Genomic DNA, 12612 nt, shown 5'->3' with positions numbered 1-12612 from the left:
AGATATTTTTATTTATTTTAATGCACATATTCAGGGAAACATTTAATGTATAATTATACGTTTCTGTATTTTACAATGTCTTCAACCCCTTTAGAAAAAAAAAATTGCTGACTTTTGGTAACCAGTTATAAATATGAATTATTAAGTGCAAGCTTACACAACTGCAAGATGCTTTGAGCAGTAAACCGTGCTGAGTGTCCCTACATGAGAAAACACTCCCTGCCACAAGTCTCGGGCAAAAAACACAATGCATAGCAAATGACAGACAATAAAAACACAGTGGCCTCGCAACACCAGTTACAGAGTAAAAAACGAATAAAAAATAAATAAATGTAACAGTTGTTTACAGTATTGATTTTGTGTGATCTACATCGAAAGACCCTGTGTCATTTACACTGCCGAAAGTAATTTTGTGTGTGTGTGTGTGTGTGTGTGTGTGTGTGTGTGTGTGTGTGTGTGTGTCTAGATTCTGCTATTTGTGTCTCAGAAAGGTAAACGTTTGGCTTTGAAGCACAGTGGAAAAGTTAGAAAAGCTCTCTGATGAAAATGACACAACATTGGTTTGGCACTAGAACGTTCCTGCTTTTAGTGCAGTGTAGCACATTAGGCCAAGAGACAAGAGGTACGAGTACACAGAGAGGACAACAGTGCTGTGGCATTCAGCATGCAAACAGAAAGTTAGCACACGCTAGCATAAGTAATGTGTAAAGCAACACTGCAGTCAGTCCCTGGACTATTTACATGGCTTGTATGAAACTTTTTAAATATCTCGTGATGCCCAAACATCAACCCAGAGATCCATATGGAAGTACAAAACAAACTTTTGATTAGATTGGCAGATTATGTCACCAGTAGAGCAAGAAACAGAATGGCACAAGACGTAACTACAAATAAAAAAAATAGTCCATCTTCTGAAAACACAATGCACTTCTGGTTAATTAGTAATCAATTCATTCATAACACCATTGTTTCACTCCTGCTCCCAAAATACAGTGTGGAAAGAACAAGGTTAAAGACAAATTTGGCATTTGGGGTCAGTTGCTCTGAGAGAAAGAGAAAGAAACAAAAATAGTGGTGAGGTGCATGTGTGTGTGTGTTAGAGGTGCAGATGACAATTAGAGACGATTATGTGCTAGTTAGAAAGTTCTTGTATGAGCATCTTATTTTTCCCTTTCTGTAATGTGTATAAGATAAAGTTTTATCGCTGAAGTGATGATCAAATAAAATGATATGATGTAAAATGGTGACAGATTTACACTCAGAACACCTTAGTGCAGAATGACTGTTTAGATCCATCAGGAATGCTTTCTATTCCCATAGGCAGCAATGGTGAAAAACAGCATATGCAGAGCATCACAATTAAAACAACATTATAATTAAGCCTCTTTACACTGCAACTGCAAAATGCAACTCCATATCACATGTACTGAAGCTTATTTGAACGCAAAATGTAAAAATGTCATGAGCATGAAAATTACAGGCATCAAGGATGCAAGAGAGTTTATGTCTGTTAAACACAGTGACATACCGAGATAAACTATCTGGTTTTATGGATTCTGGTTATTCTTCCTGTTCACACTGAGCAAAAGCAGTTGAATCTGTATTGGTTTTGTATCGGTATCGTTTTTGCAGTTCACATTTCTAGTAGTGACTGATACGTGATTTCAAACTTCTTAAACAGGCACAAACAAATCAGCTGTATGTACTCCTGAAATCATGCTGAAATAACATTCTGTGTCAGGTGGAAAGACAAAGCCAGCAGATTCTGCAGGTTCTGCTCAGTTTGCAGGTTGTGCTTAGGATGTGACCCTTACAGCTTAAAGGGACTCATCCTTGTTTTAAGGCTTCAGAACTGTTCTAATGGCACACAATGGGAAAAAAATTAAGGAATTTATAACAGCATATTCATGTTTCAGCATGTATCTCGCTTTTGTACCTCAGTAATTCTACATACCAACGAAAAAGTAACACTTTAAAATAAGGTTCAATTTGGTTAAATCATTAGGTAACGTGAATTAACAATGATCAGTACAGATTCAATTAATTTAATGTTAATTTCTTTCACTAATATATTTTTTTTGCATTTCAAGCTGTATAAATGAACAGCAGTTCATGTATTATGAACAAACATGAATTTACAATGAACACGTGTGTTAAATGTTAAACAGCTGTAAATTAACATTAACCTAGTTAACAAAATACTGTAAAAAAAATTGTTAATTGTTAGTTCATGATACCCAATGCATCAACTAAAGTAATTGAACCTTTATATAAAGTGTTAACGAGAAAACTAACCAGGTTAAAGAACTGATCTGGATTCCATGTCTAAGTGTAGTTAGCAAAGCAGTCTTCTGAAACATCTGAAAGATGGCACTAACATTTTGCAAGCAATGTACACATCTCATGTATTAGATATTTGAATATACAGTATATAAGTCTAAATGTTTGCTTAGGCTGATGGGCATGAAACAGTACACTTACATAATTTCATGTAATACATAACACTGGTGTTTGGTATGATAAAGCATTTAGCAAAATGAGACAATTTCAGGCATTTTCTCGGCCCTTCAAAGAAAAGAATTGCTCCGAATAAGAAACAAGAAACACAGTTTATATAGAGACCAGCTGCTCTCCTGCAGTTTAGTTGGACCGGTCTAGGTACTCATGCTCTGCTGACCTTAGCATAAAACTCGTTTTCCTTCCGACCCCTCAGGATTCACTGGATCTACAGGAGCCAGTGTGCCGCGGCAGCCAGCAGCAGAGCCGACCCCAGGGTGGAGGCTAGCGAGGTGGAGAGGAGTCCACCGTTGAACACTAGCTTGTAGGACACCACCTCCTGTTGCAGACCGTTCTCCTCCGCCAGACAGCGGAACACACCCTCCTTCAGAGGCAGGTCAGGGGTGGGTGCCAGCACACAGGAGGAGCCAGAGATGGTGCAAGGATATTCCTTGATGCATTTGTCTTTCTCCCAGCGGTAAGTGGCATGGTAGGATCGCACTGGGCACGGTAGCAGGACCGGTCCATCTTTATCCACTAAAACTTGTTTGGGGATGGTGCTAGGTGCCTTATGAGCTGTATCACACAATTATAGGAAACATTTTAGTATATTTGAAACCATTTTTAATAAAAATACTTGGTAACACTTTATTTTACAGTGTCCTTGTTACATATGTTACGTGTACTTACCATAGTAATAACAGTAAATTATGCATAATTACATGCAACTAATCCTCAACCAAATCCTAATCCTACCCTAACCCTATAGTAAGTACATGTAGTTACTTAATATTACTCAGTACTTAAATATATAATTACACTGTAACAATGACACCAAATACTTTTATTTTTTATATACACTACTGTTTAAAAGTTTGGGGTCAGTAAGATTTGTAATGTTTTTATGTCTCTTATGCTTGCCAATTTGCATTTATTTGATCAAAAATACAGTAAAATCTTTACAATTCCAAACTGTGTTCTATTTTAATAGATTTTAAAATGTAATTTAGTCCTGCGCTGGCAAAGCTGAATTTTCATCAGTCCTTTCTCTAGTCTTCAGTGTCACATGACCCTTCAGAAATCATTCTAATATGCTGATTTGGTGCTCAAGAAACATTTCTTATTATTACCAATGTCGAAAACTGTTGTGCTGATTAATATTTATGTGGAAACGGAAATAAATATTGTTTTGTTTCTGGATTCATTGATGAGTAGAAAGTTCAGCATTTATTTGAAAACATTTTTTTTGTAACAATGTACAAATATTAATTTATGTTATATTATAAATATATATATATATATATATATATATATATATATATATATAGCATATATTACAGACATGATACTACTATTAATGTTTTGTCTCTTCTGAACACAGAACACTTCTTAACTATTATTACATGGTTACACATAGGCTACTTTTTTTTTTTATTATTGTTTGTCTATACAGTATCTTGTAAAAAGAAAAATTCAATGGCATTAAATACTGTTAAGTCAGTGAATTCCAGAAAAAAATATTATATGGCAAGTGATATGAATAAAAAAAAACTATATTTAGAAAACAATGCAAAAATGGGTTTCATTGGGAAGAAGAAGCTGAAACTGTTTTGAAAACTTTCAAATTCTTAAGTGCCATAAAGGGTTCAGAGACACAACAAGAAAAATGGCACCTTTAAAAGTCACAAAGACAATTTACCTGGAGCATCGCCGCAGACCGAGGCACTGGAGTGGTCAAGGGTCTGAATAAGAGTCCTGATTTCAAAATAGTGAGAAAAATAATAATTGAAACTTAGGTTACTTCGTCAGGAAAACCAGTAATGCATCATTGTGTGATATTTTTGAGTGCATATGTACCCAGTGCTATTGTTGTAGTCCGCTGGGATTGCAGTACACTTCCTCTTGGACTTGTCCCACGCACAATATGGATCTCGTGAAAGGATGCATTCCCGGCAGCCTACTCCGTAGCGACCACAGTCAGCCAGGGGGATGCGCTGCACTTCAAGCTCTGTGCCAATATAGAGATGACCCTGGCAAAAAGCAGAATTCAGAGGTGAAAGGTGCCATCTGGATCCTATCAAACTCTATTTTAAATATCTATGTGAACAGCCTTTGAATTACTTTCTCACTGTATTGTGCAAATAGTAATTCAAAGCTATATATAATTATATTTCAGTGGAATAATATGTCCTACCACTGCAGGCTAAAATTGGCATCATTAAAATGTGGGTCAGTACCTTTTTAGAGTCAATTGCCATGTTAATGATGGGACTATCATCGTGGAATAAAGAATACTGTGCTATGATAAAGGCTCCTTCTATGGCATGGAGCACCTTCAGGACTTTACCCTTTTCTGTACAGGAGACACAGGAAAAATAGCATTAGAAAAGATAGAAAAACAATAATAGAATGAGAATAAATTATATGGGGTGCAAGATGTTGGTGTAAAATTGAATATTTGTCAATATCAGTGATTTGTTTTAGTTTACCGGTATCACTCAATATTGGATATTTAATTGTGCTGCTGATTATCTTTAGCAATTTCCATTTTCATACTGGATTATAATGTTGTGATGCCTAATTTCACCTGTACCATTTTGGTTTTAAAATGTTTTATTCTTTATTTATTTAGGCGAAATAGTATAGAGTGTTAAAATCGGCTATTTATAAGTATCAGCTGATATTACAATATCCGTGTAATACCCCCATAATTCAGAATACCTGTGCCCAGATAAATGACACTGTAGTGTTCATCATTGACTGCCAAGACATTGTCTGCCACAAGATGTGTGAAGTGGTCATGAACTGGCAGTTCCAGAGGAGTTTCGTCAACCGGGTAGATCATATCCTCAATCTCAGGGTGATCCTTGATCACAGTCAGGATCTTCTGGTTATGAGCCTGAGTGTTGTTTCTGAAAGCACACTGGATAAAGGCGAACCACACAAATGAAAAATCAGGTTGTGCCTTTGTGTTATGAAATTGTAGGATAGTATTTTAGCGATACATTCAAAGTTAATTTAATAAATGTTTAGAATGTAATATGTATAACAAAATGAATCTGTTGGCACGTAATTATGCCTTTGGTTGATGTTTCTGTGTGCTTTACCGTTCCAGGACGAGGGGCCGCTAAAGGTGAGTTGTAGCCCTTCAGTTTGGATGTAGAAAAGGCTTTGTCAATTTCTTCAATGGAGTACGCACACACTACAGTGGTATTCCTGTAGAAAGACATAAACATATGGAAAACAGATTTTAATCAAGTATGGATATTCATTCTGAGATCTCTTAAAGATTACATTTATCAGTGTAAACTGTAAAGAAATAATGAATGTTTTAAAAGATTAGCTTTCAGTAAATGTTAATGTAAAAATAGGGGAAATGAGCATGCACAATTAAATATCCAACTGATAAATTGAAAAAAAGAAATGTAATATTGATCAATATGGTTTATATAAAAGAAAGCTTGAAGGAAGCACAACTGACAATATTTTTATCAGTGTTTTGAGTAAAAAATCTATAGAGATTTTTTTTTGGTGGTGAATAATGAAGTCTTGCCAAAGGCATTATCCAACTGCATGATGTCAGATGTCTTCCTACCAGGCATTGGAGAAGAGGCCATATATCAACCCAGTGCGGAGATGAGAAGCCAGAACGAAGGCCTGTCTGAAGTTGTTGTACTGCACAGGAGTTCCAGCTTTCCCACACATCACACGTGCCTTCAGGAATGTGGTCCAGGAGTTTGGCAGCACATTCTGAAGCCCTCCCTCATCAACCTGAGCCACACATGCAAAGGTTATCAGAAACCTAGAGTCCTCACGGCAGTGTATCTGAAGCAGGAATGGATTAAGAGCGTGTTACCATGCAGACTCGTCCTATCCGAGCCCTGTAAGGCTCTTCATCTACATTGGCTGTACTGTTGACCTCACTGAAGAAGAAATAGATCTCATCTTTGAGTTTCTCTTTGTGTGGGATCACAGCGGCTCCTGCAAACTGAGGATCTGAGAGAGAGGTTGAGAGCAGATTTATTATTTTCATAGACTCTTTGTGTTGTATATAAATAATTCGTTTTTGAACCTTTATCTTAGTTGAAATAAAAAATGTTTTTATGTTTAAAAGAGATTTAAGTAAGCCATTCATTAGATGATATATATAGTGTTTATAAATAAATAAATAATTAATTTGCATGAATGACATAAGATTCAGTTTGACAGTTAAGATTTCTACATTATCACAAAAAGTATATATATTTCAAACAAATGTTGTTCTTTTAAAAAAAAAAATCATGGTTTCCACAAAAATATGAAGCATTAGAACCATTTTCAACATTGATAATAATAAGAAATCAGCAGCTGATTTCAGCATATTTTCAGGATAAAGCAGCAAATCAACATATTAGACTGATTTCTGAGGGACACTGAAGGAGTAATGGCTGATGAAAATTCAGCTTTACCATCACAGTCAGGAATAAACTATATGTTAAAACATAATTTTTTTATTTTAAATTGTAATAATATTCCACAATATCACTGTGTTTACACAAGGGAACATAAGGGACTTCTCTCTTTTTTTTAAACTTTTGGTCAGGTTTTTAAACAAACTCTGTTTTAAGCTGACATACTGTAGGATCCATTAGCTCAGTCCATCAAGACAATCTCCAAACTGCTAATGCAGTATAGATAACAACAGTCAACTCACTCTGTAGCCATTTATTCTCTGACTTCAGCTGTTTTTTGGAGCCATATGTGCGACGGATAGAGCCAGTCTGTCCTGCAACCGCTGACAGAGCAGAGTACAGATTCCCATCTAAATAAGGAGAGAGATAAGTATATCCATCAGTCAAACCTCGGTGACTATAGTCCTGTCAAACCAAAGATTCTGAAACTTTGATTTAAATTTAGCAATGTTTGCAATACTTTGATAATCAAAGTAAAAAAGAGGGCTGCAACGCACTGCGAACTACTTCCTTCTGACTGACAGATGGAGATATTGTTGAGACATGCAATTTCTTTCAGAATAAGTGTTGACCTTTCAGCTCTGCTAACTTACATGGCATATGAAATACTCAACTTTGTATCTGACATTTAAAACACTAAAGAAAAGGGCAAGATCTCTTTTTGTCATATACTACAGGGAGTGTTGATCTTTTTTTTTAATTTGTTCTTTTCCATTTCCTCTGATACACACTGTATTTTCACAGAGACCTGACAAGATTTGAAGCTTTGAGCATGTCACATTACAGTCTGCTCTACTTCAGAAACAAATACCTATTCAAATGAAGAACTAAATGAAAAATATGAACAAAACATTCTCTCCTGCATTATCTCCTTCCACCATTCCTCTCCTCTCTCTATTTACCTGCTGACAGACTGATGGAGCGCTGAGAAGGGAAAGGTGCCAAGATGTTAGACGCTACTGTCTCCGCCGGCATTTCTGTCAGTACACTGTCATTTACCTGGATGAGAGAGATGATGTGATTATTTAGTCATTTTCAGGCTTTTATCAAGGAAACAGCAGTGACACTGCACTGTAGCACAAATCATACCACTTTTCAGCAGAACACTTTTTTTTTACATAATATTATTCATCCACTAAATGTGTGTCCCACATTTCAGGATGTCAAACGCACATTTTATTGTACTACTTTCAGTTCTGTCATTTTAATCCAATACCGTCTCTCATGTTGATTCGGTTATAAATCACACCCACGGCAGAGACACACAAAGGTTATAAAAATGTTCACAATAATACAGAAGTGGTTAAATAAACAGCCTGGGTTTTGTCAAAGCAGCTGAGCTCAGAACGAAAACTGGTCTTATTTCCTTCGCTTTCTCATGTAACCACAGAAAATGTTAAAGCGAATGAAATAGATTATGAGTAATATTTGATAAGTGTCTTCGCAACATCATTTATTATTTTTAATAAACCCGAAATGTCTGCATTTAGCAGGTGTGGTGTGCACATCTATTTTTTGTTTGTTTCTGCAATTTTAGGCCATTTTTTCCAAAATGGCATACTTCATCTGCACTTTCAGTCTTGTTGACCTGCAATGGCTGCCACGTGCACATGTCCATTAAGTTCATGAGACCGCAGGAGTCCCATTTGTTATTTTAGGTTTCAGTATGGTGCTCACGAGCGCCCCCTTTGCAGTCAGTAAGCGCCCTCGATGCCGAGCCCACACTGAAGCGAGCGAGTGTTTAGGGTGCCTTTTGGAACAGGGCCTTAGACTGTATCTTGAAGACTAACAAAGAGGAACATGTCCTAATCTTAAACACTTTTGTGGTTTGCTTACAGATGGAGTTTAAACTGCTTCTGGATTGTGAGAGTTGCATATACAATGGCAGGTAAGGCATCTTACCAGGAGATAACATTTAGGAGAACCCGCTGTTGTCCCACACACCACGAATGAATCACCGACTTTCTCAATTACTGAGATGAAATTATCACACTCTTGCTATAGAAAGATGAAAAAACACGATATGTGTCAATGCAAAACATACAGACATCATATATTATAAATTATAGAAAGAATATAGTTGCTAAATACAGTATGCCATCTAATTGTGGGCTTGGAGAGGCTCTTTCATTTTCCTTTTTCTATACTAATTGCATTTGTAACTTCAGCATAAACACCCCAACAACTATCTTTATTTCGATTTTAAAGAAGCCCATCACTCATGTGTTGGCTTTCTGTCTGTGCCATTACCCTTAAAAAAATAGCCTCATTCAGTCAACTCTGAGTGATGACCTGCTCAGCATGGATGACTATTTCTGTAGATGTTGAACCAGGGCAGTGAATCCAGCCAGGCTGAGGAGCGTCTGGGAAATACGTTCATAAATGTTCTGATTAAAGTCATTTTCAGAATTCACTATTTATTATAATCCAGCTTAACCTGATGTGTGTAATTCACACAGTGGATTTATGAGAAATGGATAACTGGACACATTGTGCTAGTCACTTCTCGTGCACAGTAAGATATGTGAGTGAATTGAAGCGCACGGTTTAAATGAGTTAAGATAATCCTTTTTTTTGCTTGAAATGCCAACCCGCTTGAGGTCTGAACTGACTGAATATTGTGGGTTTGTCTCTCTTACCTTCCATGCTGATGAGAGACACTTCGCTTTTGCATTCTCATCCATTACCACAGGGATCTGTGAGCACATCAACAACATTACTAATCATGCAGCCTTGCATACATAATAATGTACGGATGAATTGTTATCATTTTATAGCTACTGTATATTCTATAATTACAATGAGAAAACAGAACATAAAATGTTATGGCTATAGTAAAATGATAAGAAGCTATAACTATCCCCCATTGCAAAGAAAAGCTTCTTTTATGCAACCACAAGTATTACCTCCATTATAAGACATTGTTCTGCTCCATAAATAATACCACCGTTTTGCTACTTGCCGAGTATCTAGGTCAGGATTTAGAGCAGTGATAGATCTACTTTAGCTCCAGGTTATGGTGTCATCCTCCCTACCTGCTTGTCATGCACTCCTTTATCACTGAAGCTGAGCTTATAGATGACCCCTTGGCCCCCCACATACAGGACATCAGTTTCCTGTTGGTGGTAAACCGTCGTGTAGTTCTCCGGTTTCATGAAGCGAAACCGAGGGGATTCTAAAGACAAATGAAATGCAGTGTATAAACAGGGTTTTGGACATTTGCATGTTGTATATGTTCACACATATTGCACAAATGAATAATGTACATCAAATCAGTGGGTCTCAGCTGGTGGGTTGCAATTCAAAAATGGGCCACAGGGAAAAAACTATACAAATAACAAAATTAGCCATAAAAATTTGTATATTTAGGATATAGCAAATGCAAAAAAAAAATAAAAAAAATAAAGGCTTCTTAAATGAGCCCATGTAAATGCAATAAATGCTTCCTCTATCTTTTGTTGTTGAGAATCAAAGGCTGTGCATCTAGACTCTATAGTTTTTTGGTCCAAATCATCACTTGGTTTTATAGTAATAGTTAAGTATAACATAGTCCAGTGTTAGTCATCACATTTTTGCCGTTGTGTGCATTAACAAAACTGTCGATTTTCCTTTTAGACTGTTCTATATAAATCATTTTGCATATTGTTGGACCTGTGCTTTTGTTGAATGTTATGTTAAATATTATGTCATTAAATGCTTTCACTTGATTTTCACAGTAAAATCTGGGTTTTAGAGCAAAACCAGTTGAGAACTACAGATCTTAAATGATTAGCTCAAATGCCTTAGCTGCTAATGTGGGCGTTTTTCATTATACCCAAATGGAGAATACTGTCACATGTGGTTGTCAGGGGTAACCGTAAAATTAAAATCGTATTGTAATTTGAAATAATTGTTTCATTATATAAAGCGGAGCTTCGCGATTATTTCATAAAACTAACGTTGCAACAGGTGTTTGTCTCGGTCTGCGCTGGTAGATTCCAGCACAATCAATAACTGGCTATTCGAAGGGAGGGCTGAAGAGGTCGAAAAAGCCTGCAGACCAGTCTGAGCCGGTTTCTATTTGCATATACAGCTCTCGTTTTCCATAACACTTTAGTTCATCAGAGAATTTGTCTCCCGATCGCATCCTTGGTGAAGACGTGCGCTGAATTGAAGAGGTCGCTGTCCGTGGTGCTGAAGTGGGCGGTCAAGACCAACAAGCTCAATGCTGTCTTATATTGGGCTATCACGGTTTCTCATATTATGTGTATTTGTGAGAGGTTTTAGTATCCCTTAACACTGAGGGGATGGCCGTGAGACATGTTGATGTTTTTAAACAAATACATGACCCATACCGTTGTATCGACATAGAAGTCTGTGAACGTGCTTGGAATAAATTATAAAGGTGGGTTTCGTGGAATTTTCCATGGGCTATCCTGCAAATGCGAGTGTTTTTTTTTCCCTGGATCGCAGTTGTACCCTGTGTTTTGGAAATGCATCAGTTGCTGCAGTGCCATCATTCCCGTTAGCTCACACACCTGCATTGCAGCTCTGTAGATTGCGTCCTATGCTTTTCTTAAAACAAACCCACTTGCTGCGTATTCTACAGGAAAATTGCTTCAAAACATTTACAAGTTTAGATAGAAAGCGAAAGGTCGTTTCAGAAAATTACTTATTCAGTAGCCTCCAGGAAGATTCAGGCGCTTGTTTACTACCACTTGCTCTTGACCAACCCATACACCATTAACATATCTTCAGGAGATGTTACTATGACTACACAGGCAAAAATCTTTCCAGCATCATTGTATAAACCCTCAGTTATACTTAACAGGCTGCATAGGCTAGGCTATATGTTGTCATCGACACTATACGCTTCATTTTTATACAACGTCTGTAATTAAAGCGATGCATTTACTGTATTTTTTTCATTGTAGTCTAGGCTTGTGTACTCTTAACCATGATTAATATCACACATACGTCATGGTGTGAAGTCATGACGTGCATGTGAGCCTCAATTGTTTTTTTGTTTTCAAAACAGCAATGTAAAGCAGTCAGTGCCTCATCTTAGCTTGCCTCAATTTACTAACATTGTGATTTCATTTTTTTTTTCATTTTTTTTTTTTTCTTCTACTTTCAGACTTAATACGCAGCATTTTTTTCTTGAGGGGAAAATAAGATTTGTAATTTCTGCTTCAGTAAGGATAAACATGACATCAGAACCTGAGAACGAGAAAATTCCAGACCTCTCCACAGAATCAGTAGCAGAATTAAACTATATCATTGAAGAAAATAAAGCCTTACCCATCACGGTAAATTTCAGCCGGGGTGATTTTTCGGCCAAAACCACAGAGAACAGAGTCGCCAGTATGAGTAGATTCATGTTGCTGAGTGATGCTTTAATTAGAGTGACGACACGTTAATATAAGCCTTGTCTCAGATAAGGATGGTGTTGTTTTGCCTGAAGTGTGTGTGATAAGCGGGCGCTGCCTTGTCCCTCAGACCTCTGTGAGAATCTGAGCGGTAATTGCCTTCACGTCACACCTTCTGAAAGAGAGAGAAAAGGGCGAACAGACATGCGCTCACGCGGACTGACAACCACACAGTGAGCTAAACACTTTATTTATTAGTTTAATGCATTTTAATTCATGCGATGACATTCCACCTTAATACACTTAAGTTTGTAGAT

The 12612-nt window shown here is 36.9% G+C and overlaps 1 protein-coding gene and 1 long non-coding RNA gene across 2 annotated transcripts; one reads left to right on the top strand and one right to left on the bottom strand.

Moving 5' to 3' along the window:
• Window positions 1–1055, top strand: LOC309483604. The gene is made up of 2 exons (XR_014200600.1): window positions 1–434; window positions 467–1055. It is a non-coding gene; the product is annotated as an uncharacterized lncRNA (long non-coding RNA).
• Window positions 1056–1200: 145 nt separating this feature from the next.
• On the bottom strand, window positions 1201–12493 carry LOC309483602 (semaphorin-7A). Its single transcript, XM_082149499.1, has 14 exons — window positions 12228–12493; window positions 9983–10122; window positions 9587–9643; window positions 8850–8945; window positions 7850–7946; window positions 7190–7297; window positions 6353–6492; window positions 6092–6267; window positions 5604–5712; window positions 5218–5419; window positions 4734–4849; window positions 4354–4526; window positions 4196–4251; window positions 1201–3072 (listed from the first exon to the last, which is right to left on the bottom strand). The coding sequence occupies exons 1-14, from the start codon at window positions 12304–12306 to the stop codon at window positions 2726–2728; spliced, it is 1896 nt and encodes a 631-aa protein (XP_082005625.1). The 5' UTR covers window positions 12307–12493; the 3' UTR covers window positions 1201–2725.
• Window positions 12494–12612: the final 119 nt, after the last annotated feature.

Source organism: Leuciscus leuciscus (genome assembly GCF_965113295.1).
Source record: "Leuciscus leuciscus genome assembly, chromosome: 20".
Lineage (NCBI taxonomy): Eukaryota > Metazoa > Chordata > Actinopteri > Cypriniformes > Leuciscidae > Leuciscus > Leuciscus leuciscus.
This window is presented reverse-complemented; position numbering and strand designations above follow the sequence as displayed.

Coding starts and splice junctions, on each gene's coding strand:
- LOC309483602 (XM_082149499.1), bottom strand. CDS start 12,306: ATGAATCTACTCATACTGGCGACTCTGTTCTCTGTGGTTTTGGCCGAA. Junction 9,644..9,982: donor AAGGAGTGCATGACAAGCAG/GTAGGGAGGATG, acceptor ATGTGCTCACAG/ATCCCTGTGGTAATGGATGA. Junction 6,268..6,352: donor GGATAGGACGAGTCTGCATG/GTAACACGCTCT, acceptor TGTGTGGCTCAG/GTTGATGAGGGAGGGCTTCA.